The sequence below is a fragment of the Hoplias malabaricus genome, chromosome 1 (genome assembly GCF_029633855.1).
Source record: "Hoplias malabaricus isolate fHopMal1 chromosome 1, fHopMal1.hap1, whole genome shotgun sequence".
Classification (NCBI taxonomy): Eukaryota; Metazoa; Chordata; class Actinopteri; order Characiformes; family Erythrinidae; genus Hoplias; species Hoplias malabaricus.
The window spans coordinates 31,757,390-31,783,315 of NC_089800.1; the positions used below are offsets into that span (position 1 = coordinate 31,757,390).

General features: G+C 41.7%; 2 protein-coding genes across 3 annotated transcripts in view; both read left to right on the plus strand.

Moving 5' to 3' along the window:
• u2surp (U2 snRNP-associated SURP domain containing) overlaps nucleotides 1-18,419 on the plus strand; it is a 32,850-nt gene extending 14,431 nt beyond the window's left edge. For both annotated transcript variants that reach the window (XM_066662383.1, XM_066662382.1), the window contains exons 13-26: nucleotides 99-165; nucleotides 254-420; nucleotides 739-901; nucleotides 2,228-2,307; nucleotides 2,394-2,481; nucleotides 2,616-2,756; nucleotides 2,861-3,041; nucleotides 5,355-5,432; nucleotides 5,527-5,581; nucleotides 7,073-7,232; nucleotides 7,987-8,097; nucleotides 8,201-8,322; nucleotides 10,469-10,672; nucleotides 17,932-18,419. In XM_066662383.1, coding sequence (XP_066518480.1) covers nucleotides 99-165; nucleotides 254-420; nucleotides 739-901; nucleotides 2,228-2,307; nucleotides 2,394-2,481; nucleotides 2,616-2,756; nucleotides 2,861-3,041; nucleotides 5,355-5,432; nucleotides 5,527-5,581; nucleotides 7,073-7,232; nucleotides 7,987-8,097; nucleotides 8,201-8,322; nucleotides 10,469-10,672; nucleotides 17,932-18,070 — 1,756 coding nt within the window. In that variant the 3' untranslated portion in view covers nucleotides 18,071-18,419. The remainder of the gene's footprint in view (nucleotides 1-98; nucleotides 166-253; nucleotides 421-738; nucleotides 902-2,227; nucleotides 2,308-2,393; nucleotides 2,482-2,615; nucleotides 2,757-2,860; nucleotides 3,042-5,354; nucleotides 5,433-5,526; nucleotides 5,582-7,072; nucleotides 7,233-7,986; nucleotides 8,098-8,200; nucleotides 8,323-10,468; nucleotides 10,673-17,931) is intronic.
• Nucleotides 18,420-19,336: 917 nt separating this feature from the next.
• tmem59 (transmembrane protein 59) lies at nucleotides 19,337-25,798 on the plus strand. The gene is made up of 8 exons (XM_066662385.1): nucleotides 19,337-19,617; nucleotides 21,382-21,487; nucleotides 22,084-22,178; nucleotides 22,890-23,042; nucleotides 23,156-23,231; nucleotides 23,599-23,725; nucleotides 24,576-24,693; nucleotides 25,030-25,798. The coding sequence occupies exons 1-8, from the start codon at nucleotides 19,465-19,467 to the stop codon at nucleotides 25,180-25,182; spliced, it is 981 nt and encodes a 326-aa protein (XP_066518482.1). The 5' UTR covers nucleotides 19,337-19,464; the 3' UTR covers nucleotides 25,183-25,798.
• Nucleotides 25,799-25,926: the final 128 nt, after the last annotated feature.

The following is a 25,926-nucleotide window of genomic DNA, read 5'->3' on the forward strand; positions in this document are numbered from 1 at the left end:
TGATTATTGTTTAGGTTTTAATACATTTAATTGGTTTAATTTTATGTTTTTAAACATATGTCTGTGAATAAATCTAACAATGTTTGTTCATTCAACAGGTTTTTATTTGAAAATCAGAGTCCAGCTCATGTGTATTACCGTTGGAAGTTATATTCCATATTACAGGTGAGTAATCAGCAAAGAACTGAGATGTTTAGATCTATGATTGCAGTGTGTTTTGAAACTGAACATTGGCCTGATATATCCTCCACAGGGAGATTCTCCTACGAAGTGGAAGACGGAGGACTTTAGGTTATTTAAGAATGGCTCTTTTTGGCGGCCTCCTCCTCTGAACCCATACCTTCACGGCACACAGGAGGACGAGGAGTGCGAGGAGGAGGACGAAGAGGAAAGCAACAAGAAAGGATCCCTGAAAGACGAGTGAGTTCTTAAGAAGGATCACCTGAGTTGTCAGTGGGATATTGTCCCTTGAGTTTTAAAAAAGCAGTTTCTATAGAAGAGCTCAGAACGAAATGGGATACTCCAGAGCAGCTGCACATGAGCTTTAAGTCACCATGTCAATGCCAAATGTGGGTCAGATGGGTATAAAACTCCTGAAACCGAACTTGTGAACCTAAGTGAAAGAGCTCCACCAGAACTGATCATCCAATTTATCTACAGTAAAGGTTATGCATCTGATAAATGCCCTTCATTCCTGTAGTAGCTGGGAATAGTAAATTGTGACTTTGTTCTGTGCAGTGAGAGAGACAAACTGGAGGAGATTCTACGAGGTCTGACCCCAAGGAGGAGTGACGTTGCAGAGGCGATGCTCTTCTGCCTCACACACGCTGACGCTGCAGAGGAGATTGTGGAGTGTATTGCAGAGTCTCTGTCCATCCTCAAAACACCGCTCCCAAAAAAGGTCATACCTGTTCAGACCTATGCTTTGCTGCTGCAATGGAGTCATTTCTGTGTTTATAATAATATTGCATAATGGGATTGTTTACCTCAGTCACTTTCATTTTTAAATATTTGTGATTAAACATTGAATTGCCCTGAGCAGGTAAAAAATTTAATAAATATAAAAAAAGGCACGCAATTCATATACAACTCTGACAGCAGTGGCTTTTCTTTTCATAGATTTTTTTACAAGAGGAAAAAACTGGTTTCAGACACATCTAGATGTGTGTGACAAGGCCTGAGTGAAGTATCTGTGACCTGGCCATTTAGACCTCAGTACCTCTATATACGGGGGGCTGTTTCTTACTAGTTGATGCTTTGTTTTTTAGCTTTTGCTGGCAAAAAAAACAGGGCAGTTCCTATCCAACTCTTATGCAAATGGAGTCAATAAAAATGTGAACAAGCACAGTGAAAAGGCAAGAAAACACACTACATTGTCACTGTGTGTTCCTGTAGGGATGATCAAATCTTCAAGCCTGTTGCCTAATTTAAATGATTGCCTCCAATGATGACAGACCTCGTTTTCCCAGTGAGGGAGATGCTGCCCCACACCATCACACAAAATAAGCTGGCATTGGCAGAAAGCATTTAGCAAATCTTTCATGGGTGCAACACATACTCGGCTCTAATGCTCATCCCACAAATGCATGTTCCTTACAAATGTGGCACCATTTTAAAAGGGAAATTAACAGCCTTCCAACAGTATATGATTTATTGCCAAGAACAACTGTAACAACAAAAAAAAATCTACCAAACACTATTTCCTTAATTTTCTCCTTAATTATGTTTATATAAGATAAGATAATCGTTTATTAGTCCCAGAGTGGGGAAATTTAAAATGACTCAGTAATAGAAAGAGGTAACAATAAAGAAATTTGGTAATTTCCATAAACATAAATAGTATAAGAAAATCCGAAGAACTAAGAACTAAATGTACATGAATATTGTCCATGGGATATTGCACATTGGTGGATTAAAAAATAGCAAGTAATGTATGAATATCACAGTATTTTAATGAATATTCAACAATTCCATCAAGTATTTACATCTGTGTAGATGTAAATGGTTTACTAGGAGCAGTTTGAATAAATATTTATATAAAAATAAATATTGTAACTGAACCGAAGTATTACATCAGCTTTTTAGGTTGAGGTTTGAAGGCTTGTAGTAATCCCTGGTAGCAGTGTGCTGTTCTTACTGCTTTGCTGAGGATTTTCTTATGACAGAATTAAATATTTTTCACACTTTTGACTCTTATTCTGAATCTTATTTATGCCCCCCCCCCCAGATTGCCAGGTTATATTTGGTGTCTGACGTCTTGTATAACTCCTCAGCTAAAGTCTCTAATGCATCCTACTACAGAAAATTGTAAGTACACTGCTGTATGTCCATCAGTTCTGAATAAATGTACATGATTTGTATTTATATATAAATTGCCTCTTGTTTATCAACAGCTTTGAAACAAAACTCTGCCAGATTTTCTCCGATCTCAACGCCACCTTCAGGACGATACAGGGCCACTTACAGTCAGAGCATTTTAAGGTAAGTCTGCCGTTGTATGGTATATGGGTCATATCTACCAGAGGGGTTTGTAGAGCACTATTGGGCTGTCGAGCAGTGAAACTGTGTTCTCTGTATTGATCCATTTTCTTATTTATTTATTTACCCGCCCCCAGCAACGTGTAATGTCGTGTTTCCGTGCGTGGGAAGAGTGGGCTGTTTATCCTGATCCCTTCCTCATCAAACTCCAGAACATTTTCCTGGGTCTTGTCAGTCTGGACCCAGATAAAGAACCTGCCCCGGAGCCGGTGCAAGAAGTGAGTCTGGTTTCTAAAGAAATGGTAAAAGCATGGTAATGGCTGTGCAGTTTAATTTAATCAGTGGGATTAAAGTTTTAATGCGCAGAAATGTGTATACACAGACGGTTGAGCAGGTGGAGGACATTGATGGTGCCCCAATTGTTGAGGAAGAGTTGGATGGAGCTCCTCTGGAGGATGTTGATGGGACTCCAATAGATGGAGCCCCTCTGGACGGCGCTCCTCTGGACGATCTGGACGGAGTTCCCATAAAGGGATCAGAGGAGGAACTGGACGGTGTTCCCTGTGAGTTTCACTGCTGTTGCAAATTGTCAGAAATAGGACAACCCTAACCCTAGCAGGTCACAAATGTTTCATTAAGACCCAGAATTGTGTTCCGCTTAGGGGAAACATATTTGAGGGGTTTTCAATGATATTATTACTTATATTTTTTGCTGAAACCATTATAAAAACAGATATTAGGAGTATCGTGACAAACACAACATTGTACTGTGAGCACATCATTTGTAGAATATAGCCTTTACAGTGATTAAACACGGCATTACTTTTAATAATAATAAAAAAAATGACATTTATAAAGCACTTTTCAATAACCCAAAGACAGTGTTACAATAGGAGGACATGGAAAGGACAATTACAGTTGAACAGTAACATAATGAAAAGAACAAATAATAACACAGTACAGAACACAGCAGGAATAAAATCATGGGTTGGCCTAAGATAGGCTTCAGGAACTTCAGAGATTATAGGCAACAGAAAACACGTGTGTTTCTAGGTTGGATTTGAATAGTGATAGAGAGGGGGAATGTTGAATTTCTGGAGGGAGGGACTTCCAAAAGCGTGGAGCAGATCTGGAGAAGGCTTGGTCACTAAGACTGCGCAGGTTGGAAGGGGGAATGTTGAGTAAACCAGGTGAGGAAGATCTGAGAGTGCGCTTAGGTGTGTAAGATTGAAGAATGTCAGGTAAATAAGAAATAGCTAAATTGAGCGCTTTGTATGTGAGCAGGAGGATTTTGAAATGAATAAGATATTTAACTGGGAACCAGTGAAGGTTTTGGAGAACTTGGGTGATGTGGTGGTGGGCCCGGGTGTAGATGAGGAGACAAGCAGCAAAGTTCTCGGCTATCTGTAGTTTATGAAGTAATGAGGAGCTAATGCCAGAAAAAAGTGAGTTGTAGTAACCGAGGCAGCTGGAGATGAATACATGGATGAGACATTCATTAGCGGACTGAGAAAGTGCCGGCCGAATTTTTGTGATATTACGAAGGAAAAATGAGGTTTTAATAACATAACTCACATATCAAAAGTACATGTAGAGTCAAGGATGAGAGTAAGGTTACGAACCACAGGGTAGAGGGACAAAGCAACATAATCAATTGAGTGTGAGAGGTTTTTTTTTTTTTTTTGTGGGTTTGGAGTCAAAGAGCATGATTAGTTTTATTACTGTTTAGCATTAGTGAATTGTATCATCCACTGCCTGATATTTGACAGACAGAGTTCAGAATTGGAGAGTGGTGGGCTACTGATGGAATTGGTCCGGAGGTAAATCTGTGTGTCGTCAGCATAACAGTGAAAATCAAGATTAAAGTTACAAGTAATCTGGCAGAGGGGTAGTATGTAAACAATGAATAATAAGGGGCCAAGCACAGAGCCTTTGCGGGACCCCTTTTGTGATGGTGGAAATGGTGGAATTATGGCCAGAAAGTGTGACAAATTGTTTCCTAACTGTTAAGTAAGACAGAAACCAGTCAAGGGAAACACCAGTGACACCAAGCTCATGCAATCTTGAAAGGAGAATGGAATGACTTCGAAGGCAGTGCTTAAATCTAGTAGGACAAGAATTCTTAAGGCACCATTGTTGGCTGTTACCAGAAGGTCATTAATAACTTTAACCAATGCAGTTTCAGTACTGTGTTGTGGGTGAAAACCGGACTGAAATGAATCAAGTAGATTATTAGACTCAAGGTATGCTGTTAGCTGGGTGGGTACAACACGCTCAAGGATTTTAGAAAAGAACGAGAGTTTTGAAATTGGACGATAGTTATTTAGATTGCTTGGTTGAGGCCAGGTTTTTTAAGGATAGGAGTGACTGCAACTATTTTATAGGATGAAGGAACATGACCACATATAAATGTCTGGTTAATGATAGAAGTGAGATGAGGGACCAAAGCAGATATACAAGCTTTAGTTAGTGGTGTGGGGATGGAATGAAGAGAGCAGGTAGTAGATTTTAAATGAGTAATAATGTCACTGATGAGAGAGGGAGTAACAGGGTTGAAATCAGAAAAGTACAGGAAGTATGCAGAACAGTCGGTAGATTGTGAGGGTGGAAAGGTGGATTGTGATGGGATGATCATAGAGTTATTAATTTTGGAAATTTTATAATCAAATATTTGTAAGATGTTTCTTTTGCTGTTCAAATGTGGAGTAGAAGACTTACTGTAATTTTCCCAAGTTATTCAAACCTTTGCTAATTTATCTTTCTTTTGTTTCTATTAATCAAGTCTCCATTTTAAACATGTACAGGGTTTTACAGTGAGAGTAACTCTTGATAAGCAATGAGTTCATCATTAATTCCTGCTCTAACTCTGATTTCAGTAGACGGAACCAAACCAGCTTTTAAGATGGCTCCTTCCAAGTGGGAGGAAGTGGACGGATCTGCTCTAGAGGGTCAAGGTCTGTTTGCTTGTGACATTTCACTAATTGTGTTGTGAGTTTTCCTTAGATTTCATGGCTGTAATTTGTCTTTAAATTTAATCTCATTCTCCAGCTGTAACCACATCGAAATGGGAGGTCTTTGAAGAGTCTGAAAAGAATGATGAGATGTAAGAACCCTTCACTGGGGAAAATTATTTTTGTTGCATTTTATTTTGCAGTTGAAATTAAGCTCCAGGGCTTTCATCTTCTTGACAACATCAACATTCATTTTTTTCCTGTCTTTAAACTGGAGGGTCTGAATGTTGCATCAAATTATGGGCTTTGTTTCCTAGCTAGTAACTGGAGACAAGTAAATTGGGTTAACATTAATGATGATAATGTCATATATACTTAAAATAGAAACTCTTAAAATTTATAATTGCACTTGTTTAAAGTGAGATTTCAAGTTTTAAAGGAATAAAATGTAAGAATTTGTTTTTTTTTTGTCTCCTGAGCACCCCTACCTGCTGCTGAGTGTAATTTGCGTTTATAGTAGTGTCGTGAAAGCAAGTCTTGCCCACATCTCTCTCTCTCTCTCTCTCTCCCTCGCTCGCTCTCTCCTTCTCTCACTCACTCACTCATCGAGTGATGTTTACAAAACTAGTGAATGGCTCTGGGGTTCCAGCTCATTTTGAGCTGGGGGAATATGTGTTAATGAATATAATAATGTTGACTATATGATAAATCCCATATATCTCTCATAATACACACAGTTTTAACAACCATAAAGTGTAACTTTGGTGGTACACTAGCTGTTATAACCAGAACAACTGACAGTAAAGCACTTATTACCAGAATCTATGTCCATTGCTAAAAACTGAGCCAATCTGGCTAAAGTTAGCAGGCACTACCACTCGCCCTCATTCATCAGTAACTGTCAAAACCGGATTATAACACTGTCCTCAACAAAGCCTGGGTTCCACCGAATCAAAGTGTCACTTCATTTGTTTAATTCACATAGCATAGCAACCAAATAGCACTTATTACCAAAGTCCATGTCTAATGCGAAAAAATGAGCTAATCCAGCTAAAGTTTAGTAACTCTCAAAAACTGATTAGAACACTTCTGTCAACAAAGCTATTACTAACTGACAACTACTTGACATCAGTCCAGTATTAACTCTTGTATGGCTGCTCATTTTATGTCTCTCTCTCTCTCCCCTCCTTGCTCTCTCTACCATATAATATTCGTACCGGGAATATGAAGCTAGATTCTCCTTGTAGCCAGGCAATGAACAAGATGTGCGTCATTAAGCATTACCCATTACTCGTGAGAGTCCTCTGCCCCGTGATTCAGAAGTTGCTTAGTGCAGTAAACCAACAGAGCACCCAGTGTACTATGCTCTACTCTCCCTATAACAGCTCTGGGGAACATTACAATAATTTAAAAACTGTAATTTTAAGGTCAAAATTCTACATAGTGTTCCTTTAAAAAGAAAAGTTATGATTTATTTTTCTTATTTAATAGGTTACGATTTTGAAGTTGCATTAAGTGGTAGTTTAGACTGTGTTAATTTATTTATTTATTAACTGCCCTTAGCTAAATGAATAAAACATTTGGTTGTTTTCACTGTTTTTAATTTAATTAACTAAACTACTAATTTGTACTTTGTGCTGCAGGAAAACACAAGAAAGTGACGTCAAAGACAGTCTTAAGAGTTCATACTCAGAAGAGATTTTGTCTCACACCCAACCTGTTAAGGAAGAATATCAGGACTCAAAGTCAGCCAAACTCTCAGAGATGAGTGAAGAGAGACGTGCTAAGCTGCGGGAAATAGAGGTGTGCTGAACTCCACTCTGGGAACTCCACTATATTTGTGTCTCGTAAAGAGGAAATTGTACAAGTGGTGTTCAATAAGTTCTCGGTATACATATGAAGTATAAAAATAAATTAAATTTATAATATTTTCATTTTCTATGTAATCAAACTTCTATAAATGTGTTTGATCTAGCAATTCTTCTTTACTGGAAAATTTATATTTTTAGAGATTTTTAGATATGTTTCTTCAGAGTCTGGGGCCTAATTTATTTAACACCCTTCATTATAGCTTTTTATTAAATTAACAGTGAGAGGAAAAAAATTATTTACCATATATATATTTTAGAATTATTGTTTGATTTATTTCATTCAAGCCAGATCTATGCTGCTACACAAATTCTACATTAATGCTACATTCATTGTACCAAACGTAGTTGGTAAGACTGGCTCTGTGAACCTGGCTGTTGAGCTGAGCTGGTTAAATTCACCTGATGCTGCCGTTAATGAAAGGCAGTTTGAATTGAACGGAATAAGTGTTGTATACAAATCTTAAAATGTAGAGTATACGGCCTGTGTTCCAGCAGTAGCAGCTGTACAGACAAAATTTGAATTTACACATAAACTATGCTCTCAACTTGTTTTTAAATACTAAGAACTAAGGATGTCACCAGGCTCATACCTGTCAGTTTCATGTAGAAAACAGTTGGAACAGATAGGTTACAAGTGCATCTCTATTCAGTTTATGTTCTTTACATACTGTCCCTGTTTGTTGCAGCTCAAAGTGATGAAGTTCCAGGATGAACTTGAGTCAGGGAAACGGCCGAAGAAATCGGGACAAAGTATTCAGGAACAAGTGGAGCTCTACAGGGACAAGTTACTACAGCGGGTGGGGGAGTGCTCCAGAGATATTCTATTCTCCAGTGTCCCAGTCTCCTTCAGCTGGTTTTATAATGTGGTACAGTACTGAAGTTGTTCTTTAACTTTTCCAGGAAAAGGAGAAAGAGGTGGAAAAAGATAAGGAAAAAGAGAAAGAGAAGAAAGACAAAGACAAATCTGATGTCACGCACAAAGAGAAGGAGAAAGAGGATTCTTCATCTAACAGAAAAGAAAAGTAAGTCAGACTTTAGAAACAGGGCAGGGATGCAGTTTACCTGAAACATGGACAGTGATTGAGTTAAGGGAATGTGTATGATTGAAGGTTATATAAACAAAAGTTGTAATTAGGGATGGGTGTTATCTTCATTTTTCATGCCATCTCAAAATGTTGATTGTGGACTACTGTGCCTTGCACACAGCGGTTGCTGGAGAAGTTAAATGATAATATAAGGTTGGCTAAGCTGAAAGTTAAACCAAGCAAGTCTAGAAGTCTTGATTGTCAAGGAAAAGTTGTGCAAGAATTTTTTTTTTGATGGAGGGAGAAATGATCCCTACAGTGCTGGAGAGAGCAGTGAAGAGTTTAGGTAGATGGTATAGTGCAGCACTAAACGATACACAACATGTTGTGGGACTAAAAGCTGAACTGATGAAGGCTGTTAATATCATTGATAGATCCTGTTTGCCAGGGAAGTTGAAACTGTGGTGTGCGGTTTGACTTACTGCTTTGTATTCAGTGGCCATTGAAAGTTTATGATGTTTCAATCACAGAAGTAGAGAGTATGGAAAGGGTTACGAACAAGGCCATAAGGAAGTGGCTAGGGGTGCTGCAGTGTTTAAGTAGCATGGCATGATATGGGAGAGGGTTACTGGAGTTACTATTCTCAAGTTTAGTTGAGGAATTTAAATGTGCAAAGGTGAGTTGTGAGATGGTTTTGTCAGGATCGAAAGATGCAGAGGTAAAAGCGCCAATCACAGAAACAGGAAAGGAGTTGAATTCGAAAGTGGCTGTGCAGGTAGCCAGGAGCTCATTAGAACTAAGAGATGTGATTGGCCAAGTACAATGCGGAAGAGCAGGCCTTGGGTCACATGATTTGTGGAAAGCTTTTAGTAAGGCCACATCACCAGAGAGAAGGCAAATGATGTTTTAGTCGCGAACAGGAAGAGGAGGCATGGTGTGCAACAGCAGCGTCACAGGCAAAACAAGACCAGTGGCTTCGATGGCAGAATCTATAGAAACGGAAGATTTCGTAGCAAGGGTTGTGGGTGATGGAGGCAAGTCGTATTAAGTTTTTGCTGGGAGCAACTTATGATTTCCTTCCAACACTGCAATAACTTGGACAGTGGGTAGGTGGATAATGTACATGGGTTGGCATGCTAAAGCGTGCTATCAGCTTGTAAAGTTAGTATGTCACAGGGTCGGAATATATGGAGTCATAATCAGGTGCTAAGGGTTTCAGCATGTTTGCTGGACAACAAATGGCTAGAGGTTAATGCATTGACAAGTGGCAGTAGTGATAAAATAGTTAGCTTTGTGTGCATGCAGGAATGAAAAAAGCTGCAGGTCCCAGAGTGCATTGTGTTAACTACACTGAGGCCAGAGTTTAACGGTTCTACTTGATAATGCAGTAGATTAAGCATTTGAAAGGATGAAGCTGGAGTATGCAAACTTGGTGGCTGCGGTGAGGGAATGCGGGTGGCAGAGCGGAGAGCACAGATTACTTGGGAAATGCACTGTAGATATTCTATTGGGATTGTTGGTGATGTAGCATGTAAAGTTCACATAACTGGTGGCACTGAGCATGCATTAACAGTGCCAGTGGGGCTAGGTACAGCCTTAGTCACCAGGGAGGCCAGTGAGGCTTTACGGTTGTTGATGGTAAAGGGTAAGGTAGGACTGTAAAGCTGGCTTGGAGGGGTGTGGGTCTGGGACGCCAGACTTCACAGTTGAGCCTTCTGGATGTGTTCTGGGCTTAATTTAGCGAAACACCAATGAGAGGAGGTGCCTGCCTGATGACCCCTGTGAAAAGCTAGTGATACAGTGGTTGGTTTGGGTACTCATGAGCTGGGCTAAATGAGTAATCGTAGTTAAGATAGCTTGTCGCTGATCGGATCATAAACAGCCACAGTAACCTTAGTGTTGAGGTGTAGGATTCAACAGGAATTTTGGCGGCTGCAAAGTGTGGCGTGCCTTATGTGAAGCTCTAATGGATTGGCATAGCATATTTTACATCTTAAGTTGTATGATTATAATTACTGTACCAGCAAGAGATATGAAGTATGTATATGTTTGGGGTTTATTTCTGTAACGCACATGTTTTCTTTTCTATAGTTTTTGTGTCTGTGTGGTATAACCAAGCTGTATGGTGTGTTTGTTTTGTCAGAAAACGCAGACACAGTCCATCCCCGAGTCCGACTCGCAGCAGCTCCAGCCGTCGTGGACGCTCTCCCTCTCCACGCTCTGAACGATCAGAACGCTCTGAAAGATCGGAGCGATCAGAACGATCTGAGAGATCATACACCAAGGACAGCACACGTTCCTCTTATAAAGATTCGCCACGGGACAGCAGCCGCAAATCCTCCAAAAGGTGTCTCTCATAACCACTGCTGCACTGTATTCAAACTGTCAACCTCTTGCACATTAATTCTACTTCTTTACATGCTTTGTTAATTTCTGTCTTCTCCTTTAGACTTTTCCCTGATCACTTTTCTTTAACCTCTATTAGGCCCTTATTCCCTCTTTTCAGTCCTTTATCCTCCTTCGTTCCACTTATCTATTCTTCTTTAGACATTGTCAACTTTACTCTTTCCTCTCAGACTTTTTCCCCTACTTTCCTTTCTGTATCCTTATTATATTTTTAACTGCTTAGTGATCGACCGATATGGGTTTTTTGATTGCCGATGCCAATTTTTAGACAGCAGTGATGGCCGATATGTACAGCCAATATTCCAATTCCTCAGGCAGTGAATAAACTAGAGGCATTATGATGATTTATTTTTACAGAAATCCCTTCAAATCTGTAAAAGAAACCATTTAGAGGTCCTGAAAAATATATGAAGTGGTCAAAAGCTTATGAAAAACACAAAAAAATGTAGGTACTTGTTTTTGAAAAAAAAATGTTAGTGACTATAAAATGAAGAGTTCGAGTCCCATTACTTTTTTCTTTTTTAAATTGTCTCCAGGGGTCTGGAGGTAAAATTTGGAGTTGATGCCTCCTACTGATTTGAAGTTATTCAAGCTAGAGCAGTATCTCTTTAGACCCCAAGCATTCCATAAGGAAAATGATTACTTTTACTGCAAAAATACAGTGTATATATCTTGTCTAGACATAATGTCAACATCTTAGTGTTTTTCTTTACTTTCTATGACAAACTCGTCTCCTGTCCTTCACCAAGTGGCAATTTCCCCCTCATCAAACAGTAAAAACCCATAGTTATGGTGTGTTTTATTCTGATGTACTGAGTTTATTTCTGATATTTACACTGGTTTCTTACCGAGTAAAGTGTTCCTTTAAATGACTGACATGTTCAAAGGTGAGAGCTGCACTCTGATTGGCTGTAGAGCAAGGCCACGTCCCCCACACCCCTGCTGCATTTAAATGTCCTCAGTGGGGGAAATGTAACTAGTAAAATACATCTAAGCTTTGAAACTTGATTATTGTTTGTGAAGCTTGTGGCTGTCAAACAGAACCGTTTGAGTGTCTCTTGCAGTGTCTGGGTCTGTTAGGCGCTGAAAACATATGCATTCTGCTGCGTGTTTGTCCCGCCTCCTTGGGTGCGCAACGCCATAACTCTGCCCTTGATTGGTCTACAGACTTGATTGACATGTCATTGGAAAGCTGAGAGTCTATGCTACGTGGTAGCCACAGGGATCATATTTAAATTATTTTTTGAAAATGTGTACTGTTTTTTCGGGATGTTTTTTTCGGCCAGTGCTCTTGACACAAACATGAGGAATACTCACGAACGGTTTGACGGAGACACTCAGATTTCGATTTGTTTTGAAGGGGACTATCTAAGGTAAGCGCTGCTGTGCGAACTTTGTGTGTGTCTCCAGGCTTCGAGAAGCAGTGGTTTTGCCATTGATGAGGAAGAAACGTTAGGTTATGCATATAACCACTGTTCCCTGAAGAAGAGGAACGAGGTACAACACAAGCTGTATGGGATATTATGCCTCTTCCATATCTGGCTGAAGACACCTCTAATCACGCCTGTAAGGCAGATGACGCATAGTGACGAGGGTAGGTGGGCCCGCCCCTCACCTATAACCTCTGGACACTAGCGTCTCTCTTCAGTTCAAGATGCTGATCTTCACCGAGCTAATAGTGAAACAGGGCAGCCCGTGTTGTACCTCGTTCCTCTTCTTCAGGGAACAGTGGTTATATGCATAACCTAACGTTCCCTATCAGTCGATTCACTCGGTACAACACAAGCTGTATGGGATCTAAATTCACGCCCCGAGAAACAGACACCGAACCAAGAAAGCAGCCTAGTGCATGTTAGACCCTATAGAAAGGACAGCATGAGCTACCGAAAGGGCCAGCACATCCAGGCGATAAAAACGAACAAATGTATGAGGTGATGCCCAGCTAGCAGCGGCACAGATGTCTCCAACTGGGACACCCTTAAAAAGATCCCAGGATGTAGCTATTCCTCTTGTGGAATGAGCCCTCACCCCCTCTGGTAAATCCATACCTTTGCTGCTGTAAGCTATAGAAATAGCTTCTAAAACCCAGTGAGAGAGAAGTTGTTTAGACAAAGCCCTGCCACGAACTGGGTTAGCAAAACAGACGAAAAGCTGGTCACACCTACGGAAATCCAGAGTACGATTAATGTATGTGCGCAGTGCCCGCACGGGGCAGAGCATGTGTAGTCTTTGCTGCACCTCAGATGTAAATGGAGAAGGAGAGAAAGAATTTAACTCAAAAGCCAGTGAGCTGTAAGACATAGGCAACACCTTTGGCACATATGTTGCATTAGGACACAGAGTCACCTTAGTGTCCCCTGGTGCAAACTGGGTACAAGAAGGGTGCACTGACAGTTTTGCAGATGCTAAAGCTAGGAGTAGAGCAGTCTTATATGAAACGAACTTGATGTCCACAGACTCCAGTGGCTCAAAGGGAGTGCACCAAGTACCATACACAGGTCCCAGGGAGGAACAGTATGTCTAGATACAGGCTTTAGGCGCCTCACCCCCTTCATGAAACGTATGGTTAGGGGGTGTGCTCCTGGTGACAACCCACCAAAGCCCTCATGACAGGCTGATATAGCTGCCAGATAGACTTTTATTGTTGAAAAAGAGAGCCCTCGTTCAAATAACTCCTGAAGGAAAGTTAAAATATCAACAATGGAACATTGGAAAGGGACCAATTCCCTCTCCAAGCAACTGATGTGGTGTGAGCGTTGAGCCAGAGACCACGCCCCCTTCACCGCAACCTGGTCGCACACTGCCCCCCAACCCGTTAGGGACGCGTCCGTCGACACCACTTTGCGAAACAGAACTCTGCCTATCGGCGAGCCCTGACACAATAGGCGGGACTCCCTCCAAGGGGACAACGCTGTCATGCATGCTCTTGTCACAACTATCCTTTTCCCTAATTGATGTGAGGCAATCAAGCGATGGAATAAGAGCCAGCGCTGAAATGCCCTCATTAGAAGTAAACCTAGCGGAACTACCGCTATTGCAGAAGCCATCTGGCCCAACAGCTGGAGAAACTGGCGAACGCACAGTTTGCGTCCCAGCTGAAACTGAGCGAGGCCGTCGCGAAAGCGCACATATTCTGCGCTCTGACAGACATGCTCGGCCGGAGAAAAGAAAGTTTCTGACTGGGGATTAGAGAGCGCTTCTTTAAATTGACCGATAAGCCCAGCCGCTTCAAATGAGAAAGCACAGCGTTTGTATCTGTCCGAGCTTTCACAATATGTGAGCACGCGCACTCCTCGCCCCCACAGCGGGGCGAGAGCTGCTTCCATACACTTCGTAAAAGTGCGAGGAGCTACAGAAAGCCCGAACGGGAGAACGAGCCACTCGTACGCCACTCCCTCGAATGCAAACCTCAGATACTTTCTGTGATCTGGATGGATTGCTTTATGAAAATATGCGTCTGTGAGATCTATGGACATGAACCAGTCCCCCGGGCCAATCGAGCCCGTGGGGAAATGAGGCCCTCCTGTGGCTGAGCTGGGGAGCGTACAGAATGCTTCCTCAGGCTCACTAACGCCAGATCGTTTATTGTTTTGCTTGAAACAGACACCTTTATTTCCTGATGTACAAAATGAGACTTTATTAAGGCACATCGAGGAACATAATGCTCTTTTATTGCACCCAAACTGGGGGCTTGTAAACACTGTGGGGAAACCCACCCACCCCTGAGAACTGAGAAAGAATTGAGGGGATGTTTGTGCACACATGTCTGGGCAGAACAGGTGCATTGTGAACAATACTGGGGTAGAACGTGTCCTTTTTGGACTGGGCCCCGGTACGGGAGAAGGGTGGCGCCTCTTGAGGGGCCTGAGGGGAGAGGCTGCGGTGTCTCCGAGCCTCGGAGACCTCTCCCACACTGAACTGAAGGTTAGGATGAATTAGGCTTCTTCCTCCTCACCGCTGAATCCTTCAGAGGTCCAGGTGGAGGACCCCTGCTCCAGGCGGAGTGCCGCGGGGCCTGTTTTTGTGGTTGCTGCTTAGGAGGGGGGTTCCCCGGAAGAACTGCCGGTGCAGACCTCTTTACAGCGAGAAATGGAGTGGCAGGCTTACGAGCGACCCACGCTGGCTTCTGCTTAGCCTCCCTTCTTGGCAGAATAGAGCGCAGTGCCTCTGTCTGCTTTTTCCTGATCTCAAATTTAGCCTGAATGGCTTCGAGAGAGTGACCAAACAAACCTGCAGATAAAACGGGTTCGTCCAAATAGGACACTCGGTCTATTTCCGACATATCGGACATAGTCAGCCACAAGTGGCGCTGAGCCACCACCGTTGACGCCATTCCTCTGCCCAGCGACAGTGCAGCACAGCGGGACATGCGCAGGATGTAATCCGAGGCAATTCTGACCTCGTTAAGCAAGGCGGTTAACGGGCTCTTCGCCGGCAGTTGCTCTCCGAGCTCGGCCAGACACATCGCCTGATATGTTTGGAGAAGAGTGACCGAATTCATAGCCCTAGCTGTGCCTGCCTGAGCGCGGTAAACTTTATCCAGCTGCGAGGAGGAAAAACGGCAGGGCTTAGAGGGAAGCACGGCTGGTCCTGCTACCCCTAGGTTGTGTGATGGGGCGAGATAAGCTGCTAATGACGGCTCCATGGGAGGGGGGTTCAGCAGACCTGTCTCCTCCGCCCCCTCTATGTCGAGAAATGGCGCGAAACCCGGAACCGCCGTACGGGTCGACAGTGGTTTAGCCCATGAGGACTTTAGCTCGGCGATGAAGTCCGGAAACAGCGGGAGACGGTGTTTCACCGCTGTCGGGACCGGGGGAAGGAAAAACCCAGAGAATCTCGTAGCCGCTTTGGTTGTGTGAGGAGCGGGCCACTGGACGTCCAGTTTCTGAGCAGCACGGCGATAAAGGGAGATAAAGGACGTGTCTGCCTCATCCTGTTTCCCCCCTGAAGCCGCTGCAACGAGAGGAGCCGGAAGGTCCTCCTGCTCGTCCTCGGAGAGACCGTGCTCATCTAACCCGAGATCGAAAGGGTCGTCGTCCTCTAGTTCAGCTGCGGGCTCGGGGATCCGGGGCTTCATTAGGAGAGCAGGTGACTGCGAACCCATTTCACACACGTCCCCCAGACTCTCCATGTGCTCAGCCCAATTAATACACGGCTCACCCACTGATTCAGCCTCTTCAGCATCCGAGTGAGAAGGCTCAACTTGTTCGGAAAACAGGGGATCCTCACAGTCCAACGCTGCTTGTCCGAGAATTTTTTCAACAAACGACACCCTGCGCTCCAGGGTAGAACGTCTGAGCCGGTGACAGAACTCGCACGCCTCAGGCTGCAGTAAGGCCCTCCTAGCATGAACGATTCCCAGGCAAACTGGGCACGCATCATGTAGGTCCTTCTCATGAATAGCGAACCCACACCCTTGAGGACAAGGGCGGGGGACTTTCCTGCCATGGTGGGTAGCTGCTTGCGAGCTCATTTAGATAGCCGTTAGCAAAACTAAACGGGCTAGCACCGAGACTAGGCAAAGCGAGCTCAAGAGAAGAATGCAAAAGACGTTCCAAAACAGCGCTCCGCGGAAAGACGACTCACCAACGTGAGGTTGTTGCCGTTCTTTCCTATTGGAACAGTAAGCTATTTGTAGTGTCTTTGCTAAGGAAAAGAGCTAACTAGCTAGCTAGATTAGCAGAGAAGTGTAAGGTGTTCTTAGCGAGGTGAAGAGCATAAGAACTGAAGAGAGACGCTAGTGTCCAGAGGTTATAGGTGAGGGGCGGGCCCACCTACCCTCGTCACTATGCGTCATCTGCCTTACAGGCGTGATTAGAGGTGTCTTCAGCCAGATATGGAAGAGGCATAATATCCCATACAGCTTGTGTTGTACCGAGTGAATCGACTGATAGGGAACCTGAAGTTTGGAATATCTTATTTTTTTGGCTTTAATTCCTTAGTCCTACATTTTAGCGTATATCCTCGTAATTCTGAGAGTCTGACCGTTCAATTGGTGTATGATATGTACACAGACTCAAATATGGTGCCGTAAAAAATCTGAAAATCTGTACTGTCACTAATATTTTTTCATAATTTCCAATAACAGCAAAAATACTTATTTATCAAGTGAGATTATATATAAAATGATTAAATCAATGAAAATCAGTGACTTTAAGCTTTAATTTGGTACATTAACCGTCGACTTTGGACCTGTAGTATTTGAGATATACGGATGATAAACAATGAGTGATTTTTTTTTTATACGCGCCACCGACCAATTAGCAAAACAAATAGTGAGAGCTGAAGAAGAGAAAATAATTCATATTGTTTTCTCTGATGAGACGGCATGCAGGTTGGACAGGTTGGAGGCTTGTACCCCTGTACTTGTGCTCAATGATGTCTGCCTGAAAGATGCAAAATGGACGCAAGGGGCGCTCTAACAGCCAGAATGACGGAGCTGCCCACAGCATTGCCTGTGTGCGTTGTGTAAATATTGGCCTCTTGCGCTAATATATCGGCCGATGCCGATTTATATAAAAAATTACAAAAATCGGCCGATATATCGGTCCATCACTAGCTTCACTCCTTGTCTGTGTTTCAATGTTTTTCATTTACATTTATGGAATTTAGCAGATACTCGTTTCCAGAGCAACTTTGGAAGCAATAGGATTGGAGTCCAAATACTAATGAACTAAGACCTGATAGATACAGGAAAACAAAACAATATAAACAGAAATATAAATGCATTATGAAGCCACAATCAGCAGAGACCTGGTAAAAAACATTAAGAAAATACTACCTGTTTTGATGCATTGGGAAAAAGAATTCAAGAAATAATATATTCTCTTCTTCTTTTTCCTTTAAACTCTTACCTAATTCTTACTGTACGTGTTTTACACGTATTGCTTTTCTACAATTTACCCTTCCTCCCTCTTCCTGCCATGTTTTTTTTTTTTTTTTTAATCCTTCACCAGGCACTACACCCTTACCTGCTTCACTCCAATCTGACGTCCTCTGTCAGACTCTACCTGTTTAATTTATTACCAAATATTCCTTAAACTCTTAACCTCCTCAAGGTTGGTGTTCCAGTATTGAGTAAGATATGCCATACTACATCTGATGTCTGATTCTGAAATGGTGACATTGCCTGCATGACTTTGGATGTTAAAATTTGTTTTATTTCTGATCCAATTTCTGTCTCTATCTCTCTACCTGCAGGTCACCTTCCCCTCCTATAACACCCAAACGTTCCCGCAGATCCAGATCACGAACACCCAAAAAATCCTCCAAGAAATCCAGGTCCCGCTCCCGATCGCCACACCGTTCTCACAAGAAATCCAAAAAGAACAAGCACTGAAATCCAGCAACAACCAGAAAACTGGATTTTTTTTTTGTGCCTAAATTTTGTCCTGTAAATCAGTTTGGGAAGCTTCCCGCATTCAGAGACAGTGTTTGTCTCTGTCTCGTCCACGTCCACTCTCATCTGCACGAGTACAGTGTCCTGAACGGTCTACACAGGGGTCTTTTTTTAATCAACAATAAGGGGCTTCCTCAAACATCTTAATTTCTCACAAAGGAACAGAAAACAGAGTGACATCTCAGAACTGCGGTATTATTTTGAGTCATGGTTTTTAGATCCCTGGAAAATGATTTAAATTAAAATAGTGTATGTTTCTGTTGTATAGCTGTTTGATTTTCAATAAAGATACAACTTATTTGATGTCTCTGAAGTGCATTTTTTATGCCAAAAATTATGCTGATGTTTGGACTTGTGTCCTGGGTTTTGGTATAAAGTCTGCTTATAGGAAGACTTTGGTTCCAGAATGCAAATCAGTTCTGTTTGGATCGAACATTGCTACACAAGACATTTCAGATTACAGGACACAAGGTCTAGTGGCCAGTGTTACTAAAATTGGGGAAAGTTGAGTTAGTGAATATTAAAAATTAATGCTGTGTTTTAAATTAAGCAAATGTTTAATCAGTTTTTTTTCACCCAATTCCAAAATTTTATTTTATTTCTGGAAAGACTCCAGCAGTGGGAATTGTGTGACACTGCCTTAGTGTCTCTGTGGCTTTGAGAATGATCTGCCACTATAATAATATTTAGCATGGGTTTTGTGGACTGAGGATGGTTACTGTTTGGCTGACCCAAGCATTTAGCAGTAGAGGCATTTAGCATGCCCCCCCCCCCCCCCCCCCAAATATAGATTAGTTGTTTTGTCTAATGAGAGCCTTAATTATAACAATATTGAGGTGTGGATGTTGTAAATGGCAAAAAATTACATTAGCAACATACACTTGCAAGGGGAAACATTACATACAACTGTAATGGCATTAATAAAAATGATGTGCAAGGCTGTGTAAACTCTACAGAATTCAATATAATGTTTAAATATAGCTATAATATAAATACAATCTTGATAAAATATTTATAATCATAATAAGGACATATATTTACGAAGGTATTTGTTACATTTAGTTTTATTTCTGGCTTTTTCCAAAAGACCATATAATACACTTTTCCGTTGTAAACAACACTTTACTCAATTATATGAACAAAATAAAATGCAGGAAAATAAATATTTGTTTACAGAGCTAGCAAGCGGGGCTACTGTTTACAAACTGAACTCACGGAGCAGGAACGCTCGCGAGACCTTGGTCACGAACAGGAAAAGAGAAGCGGTGTTCTCAGCAGCTTTTTGTCGTTTGTTTATTTGGCTTTTTTGTTGTTCATTTGCGGCCGAGGCGGAGATGAAGCTCGGCGGGGTTTGGCTGGCGTGGCTAGGGGCTTTGTCTCTGTGTTCCTGCTCCGCTTCTTCCGATATTTTTGAAGGAGTTTTGGGAAGCGCGGCCTCTTGTCATCAAACCTGCAGACTGACTTACAGCCTACACACTTACCCCCGGGTAAGCCCCCACAAACACAGCTTAAAAACACCAATACCTGGCTTTATTTATCACTGGGAGACTGCTGGCATGTAGAAAAGGTGGAGTTTCTTTAGAGTCACTGAACCTGTTATGTGTAGCTTAATTATTTGGATTTTCATAGCTTTTTAATCTGAATTCGACATTCCACCTTAAATGGTGCACAATACCAGGATTTAGTTGCCCTGTGTCGCTGGTTTCCCTTTGGGTACCCTCAAAGTCATATTATATGCTACTTAAATGTTGCACCCTAAATGAACCTTAACTGCCCCGTGTCACTAGCTAGATAGCTGCTTTTTATGTAGCTTCATGTTCATATTTTCCATTCCATCTTAAGTAAGTTACCTTAAGGAAAATTAGAATAAGCCTCATATTCCACCCTCCCTTTCTCTGAGGTGTGTGTTCGATATAAGCATATCCGTATTCCAGAGGATTAAAATTCCTGGTTGCTGTATGTCGGACAGTGCAGAGTAAAGTATTTATACTGGTTATTAATCCTGTGGGACGATTAGTTTAATTTGAGGGAATGGGATATTTTTTCCCCGTCCAATCTATAGAAAAAGAGGGAGTAAAATACCCTGTCAGGATCAGTTTAAAAGCTGAGGATATTAAAGGTGCTGTTAGTTATGTTTACCACCATAACACGTTCACTCACTCATTGTCATACTCATCCAAGCATAAATACTCAGTCACATACATACACACTCATATATATATATATATATATATATACTCATTCACCCCCAGGTACATTCTCAGATATATAATAAATACATATACACTGCCTCATAAATACACACATAAATGCTCACACATACATTCTCATACATAAACATTCATTCACTCAGAGACAATCTCGGATACATAAATAATCACATACATATTCACTCCCTCACTCATACATACAAATGATTGTACACATACTCATACATAAATACTCATGCATTCAGGTACATTCTCAGAAATATAAACATATACATATTCACTCCCTGACTAATGCATATACATACATGCTCATGCTTACATGCGTTCATTCATACATACTTAAACATAAACAGTCACTCATTCACTCAGGTACATGCATACTCATACATACATACATACTTACTGATACATAAAAACTCATATATTCACTCAGTCATTCATGCTTACGTGCATTAATTGCTACATACCTACCTGATGCATAAATACTCGCATACCAACATATTCACTCGCTCACGCCATACATACTGAGGTATATATTAACATACCATCACTGTCCAGTGAAAAACCAGTATCTCCGTGTTTGTGGATGTTTTTTTTACTTCATCATTTGAACACAGCAGCTGTCCTTCATACTTTGTATAAATTTCATTAGGAATGGACTAATAGACGCGCTCCAGAATCGCTTAGAATAATTTTTTTCTTACATTCACTTCCATTGAAAGTTAAGAACGTTTTTCTCTTCTCCTGTAAAGTTACTATTTTTGGAGATGCATGTTTTTAATTTTACCTTCAAGTGCAATTTGGTACAGCACCACTAGGTGTCAGCTTTTTAATAACAAGGAGGCCCGCTCTGTGGAGCATAAACTGATTCTTCATCTCATAACATTTGCAGTTGTAGAAAACAATTGTAAAACTAATGTATAATCTCTTTAGTGTGTATTCCTTGCTTCTCTGTGGTGGTGAAATGACTGCCAGAAATGAGTTTTTAAACAGTGTGTGTTGTTGTTGTCGATGTAATGGGGTCACGTGTGTGTGTTGCAGGAGGAGGAGCTGTACGCCTGTCAGAGAGGCTGCCGACTATTCTCCATCTGCCAGTTCGTCAGCGAGAGCGAAAATCTCAACCAAACCAAAACCGAGTGTGATTCTGGTACGAGGCACAGATACATGTTGCGTCCTAAACTCTGTGGAAACTTTTACTAATGTTTTCTGCTGCTGTAAGGTGACATAGACTTCACACAATTTGTAGATTCTCTGTTGAAAAGCATGAAATTGGATGCTCTGGAGCAGCTGCACAAGAGCCACATGTGCCTAAAAACACAATGACCAACAGTGTTTCCTCTAGGATCTTTTTCAGCAGCAGCTGCTCCACAATTTTTATCTACCTTTCTCCCTTCTCTCGTGACACCATTTCAAATTGAAAGCCATTTGCAGAGGTTTGTAATTATAACTTTACAACACTTTTATAAGTCTCTGACGCTGCCAACACTGCAGAATGTATATAGTCATTCAGAGTGTTGGAACTCCATCCAGTTCCACCAACACCAGCCCCTGACCTCACTAATGCTCCAAAAGCTGCTCTCAGATCCTCACAGCAATGTACCAACATCTAAAGTAGAGGCTATTACTGCTGTGAAGAGAGGAATGCACTGGTGTCCACAAACTTTATTCCCTCTGTGTCTTTATGGTCATCCAGACTGGAACTGCTCAGTAACTTGTGTGTGTGTCTGTTTTCTCCTGCTCTAGCATGCCATGAGGCGTATAATCAGGCGGATGAGCAGTACGCCTGCAGTCTGGGCTGTCAGAGTCAACTCCCCTTCGCTGAGCAAAGACAGGAGCAGGTACTGGACTAGATGTTTTAGGGTTTCAAAATCATTCATTAAAGTCCTTCTCCAGTCACAAATTAAACCACTGAACACTCCTTTCTGAGGTGAGATAAAGATCTAGAAGTTATTTCCAAGATAAAAAGTCCCCAAAATGCTTTAAAAACATATTAGCTCAGACTGTAAGTTCAATTTGAAGATTTGTTTGCATTCATTTATGATTCATTTATCCTGAGAAGGATCTGTGTAAGATATCATGTGGATCTATGAATATGCAAATAGTTCCCGCCTCTATCCATCCACCACTCCAACAGCACTGCTGTGTCTGATCCACTTATACCTGCATAACACACACAGACCTGCTCTGTGGGGGTCCTGGGGATTGAAGAACAGGGGGAAAGGGGGCTTACAGTATGCAAAACAACACTATTGGGCATGCTCGTGTGTGATCTCTGTGGTCTGTCTGAGTCTGTAGAAACATGGAGGTGGTCATAATATGTGTATATAATGTTTTGTTTTAAATTTTTATTCCTATATTGATTAATTGATAAATCCATTCATTTTCAAATTGACAATTTCATCCCTGTTCTCCCTATTATGGAAATTAGTGTCCCACTTACTCTTGAGCTTCAGCTCTTGACCCAGCTTGGCTGTATGGACGATTTGTCCTGTATTTCTCTTCTGTTAGAAAATCACAGAATGTCGTTTTTCTGCTGTTTTGTGTGAAAGCTGCTAGCGATGATGCCCAGGATTCACCTCCTGTACCCACTGACCCTGGTCAGAGGATTCTGGGATGATGTCATGAGCCAAGCCCACAACTTTATCACCTCATCCTGGACGTTTTACCTGCAAGCAGACGATGGGAAAGTTGTTGTTTTCCAGGTAAACAAGTCAGAACTGCTGTATGTTTGTTTCTTTCTTATCTACAACAATTTACACGTAAAAGCCATTGTCTCTTTTGTCAGCATTTAATCAGTTTTTGTGTGTTGTTTTAGACGGGTCCTCAGGTCCAGTTCATGCCTCAGTACGACCTCCAGAAAGATGAGCTGAATGAGGAGCCACAGAGTTCATGTAAGAAATAAATTATCTCCTTCAACTGGTTTGGGTGTTATATTAATATTAATAACATCCAGCAAAGAAAACAATATATCACTGATCAGACCTGTCTGAAAACAGAAAAAAAATTGGTTGTGGCTTAATTCAAAGGAATGCAATGTAAGAATGGGGTTTTTTTTTGGTCTCCTGAGCCCCCCCTACCTGCTGCTGACTGTAATTTACGTTTACAGTGAGGTGTGAAATCAAGTCTCTCTCTCTCTCTCTGTCTCTCTCTCTCTCTCTCTCTCTCTCTCTCTCTCTCAAATTACTACAGCACTGAAAACAGTGAAGTAGGTAAACCTAACCCTTTGTCCCCTTGTGCTTTATTTCTGCTCGGGATCAGATGAAGGGATCAGTGAACCTGTTTACAAAGACTATCACAGAGACTTCATCCAGGACAGAGGAGGACTCCTGTCCCGAGACCAGAGCAGCTCAGAGGATGATTATAACCTCTTCAACTGCCTCTCCAGGTGAGCTAAACCTGCATTTACTGGCGCTTACAGCAGCCGAGGTCTCAAACAGCCTGCACAGATCGTGGCCTCCTGGCCCTACACAAAGAAACGGGTTTGCATGTTTTTCTGGTGGAGACGTTCCGATGAACTGAACTCTAAAGCCTTTGTAAAGTGTGCTGCACCTGCACAGCTGTGTCTGAAAGACTTGTGAGACTTTGGTTCATGCTGTAGAGTATTTAATATGAATTTTTCCAAAGCTTGTTAATGGACCATGGTTTTAATAATAATTACAATTTAAAAAGGTAATAAACCGTCAAGAATTTTGTGACTTAGGGTGAAACCAGTAACCATTTCATCTCTAGCTACAGTGCTTTTAACCTTAAAGCCAATTTCACACCTGAAGCAGCGAGGCGTGCATGGAGCTTTGGAGCCCTTCCACCACGCTTGTTACTTTACACAGGACGCTGCATCAAGAGATGAAATTCCTTTCTGTTTGCCCTGCATTTTCCCCTGATAATAGCAACTACAAAGTGTTTATTATTTGTATATTGCTTAAATAAACCTTGTGGTCTAAATTTAATCAGAACGTTTCTTTTGAAAAAGATTGAACAATATAAATCTGATTTGCTGTTATTTCAGACGAGTTCAAGGTTTGAACACTGGAAATGCTGCTGCAATTTTAAATCTAGCTGTTCATAGACTGTACATTCAGCACGGCTGGTGTGAAAGGCTGCACCGATGAACATAGCAGTGTATAGTGTGTGGCATGTTGCGGTGCATTTACTGCTTCTGGTGTGAAGTTATCTCATGTCGAAAACTTCTTGTTTGAAAGTGTATAACATTTTATTATCTGTTGTTGAATATTCAGGAACCCCTGGCTGCCTGGATGGATTCTGACCACCACTCTGGTTCTGTCGGTTCTGGTTCTGATCTGGATCTGCTGCGCTACAGTTGCCACTGCGGTGGATCAGTACGTCCCTGCTGAGGTAGATTCAACTTAGTCCATCTGTTGCTCTGCATTCCTATTTAGCTTTTCATTTCTTTAATGCTCAGGACCCACACAGAGCAGGTATGATGTGGGTGGTAGGTTATTCTCAGCACTGCAGTGACACTGATGTGGTGGTGCTAGTGTGTTGTGCTGGTACAAGTGGATTGGACACAGCATTGCTGCTGGAGTTTTTAAACCCCTCAGCATCACTGCTGGACTGAGGATAGTCTAAAATGGGCAATGGCTGGACTGCAGCATGCTCCTGTGTGGACACTTAATATAGAAGCAAGAAGGTGGTTTTAATGTTCTGCTGAATGATTTAATGTTCTTCCAGAAGCTGAGTATTTATGGAGATATGGAGTACATGAAGGATCAGAAGCTGACCCCTTATCCACAGTCCTCTCTGGTGATCATCAGCTCCATGGGGAAGGAGGATGAGGCTGGGCCACTTCCGTCTAAGGTCAATCTGGACCGGTCAGATATTTAAGGGGATTTTAATATGTAATATTCCTTCATAAAATATTGAGAAGTGTGAAATGAACCGAATGGGAAAGTAGTTGCTTTAGACTCTCTCCTCTATCACCTCTCGCCAGTCTTGAATGAATTATTTCCTCATTTTCCCTGGTAATATGTTTATCTGAGATTATTTTTTTTCAGATTTTGCCACTCATTTCTGTCTGTATATTGGGGTTCTGAAGAATTGAATCGACAGCTGTTTAGGATTGTGCGATTGTGTTTTCTCACCAATTCTTAGTGAAGTGCTGGTTTTATTGATTTACTTTTTAACGATCACTAACAGCTTGTAGTTTGAGTTTTGTAGCACAATGAACATCTAAATTCCTGCTGCTGTCTGTGAATATGTTCTGTGGTCTTCCCTTCACTAACAGCTGATGTGGTTAATAAGGAGTAAATGTTAAGTGGCGGTCATCCACTTCTATTCATTTTAGCCACTGTAGCTTGTTGACAAACTTCTCCTTTAAGCGGATTTTGGAAAGTGGTATTTTTCTCGTGGACTTTCCTAGAAGAGTGAAACCGAAGCTGAGTGATTTGAGTCATGTTTTAGGTTCTGAAAATCTACTTTTGTAAGGTTATGTTGGTGTTTCGCTTTAAAATAAACACACCCAAATGTTTAGCCTTGGTGCTGTGTTCATTAATTCTTTCTCTTCAAGCTGAATGTTCCTCTCTGCACTTTTGATTCTTTTGGAACAGCTGAAGGTTTGTGATGTGAGAT

Coding starts and splice junctions, on each gene's coding strand:
- tmem59 (XM_066662385.1), top strand. CDS start 19,465: ATGAAGCTCGGCGGGGTTTGGCTGGCGTGGCTAGGGGCTTTGTCTCTG. Junction 22,179..22,889: donor CTGAGCAAAGACAGGAGCAG/GTACTGGACTAG, acceptor TTTGTGTGAAAG/CTGCTAGCGATGATGCCCAG. Junction 24,694..25,029: donor ATCAGTACGTCCCTGCTGAG/GTAGATTCAACT, acceptor ATGTTCTTCCAG/AAGCTGAGTATTTATGGAGA.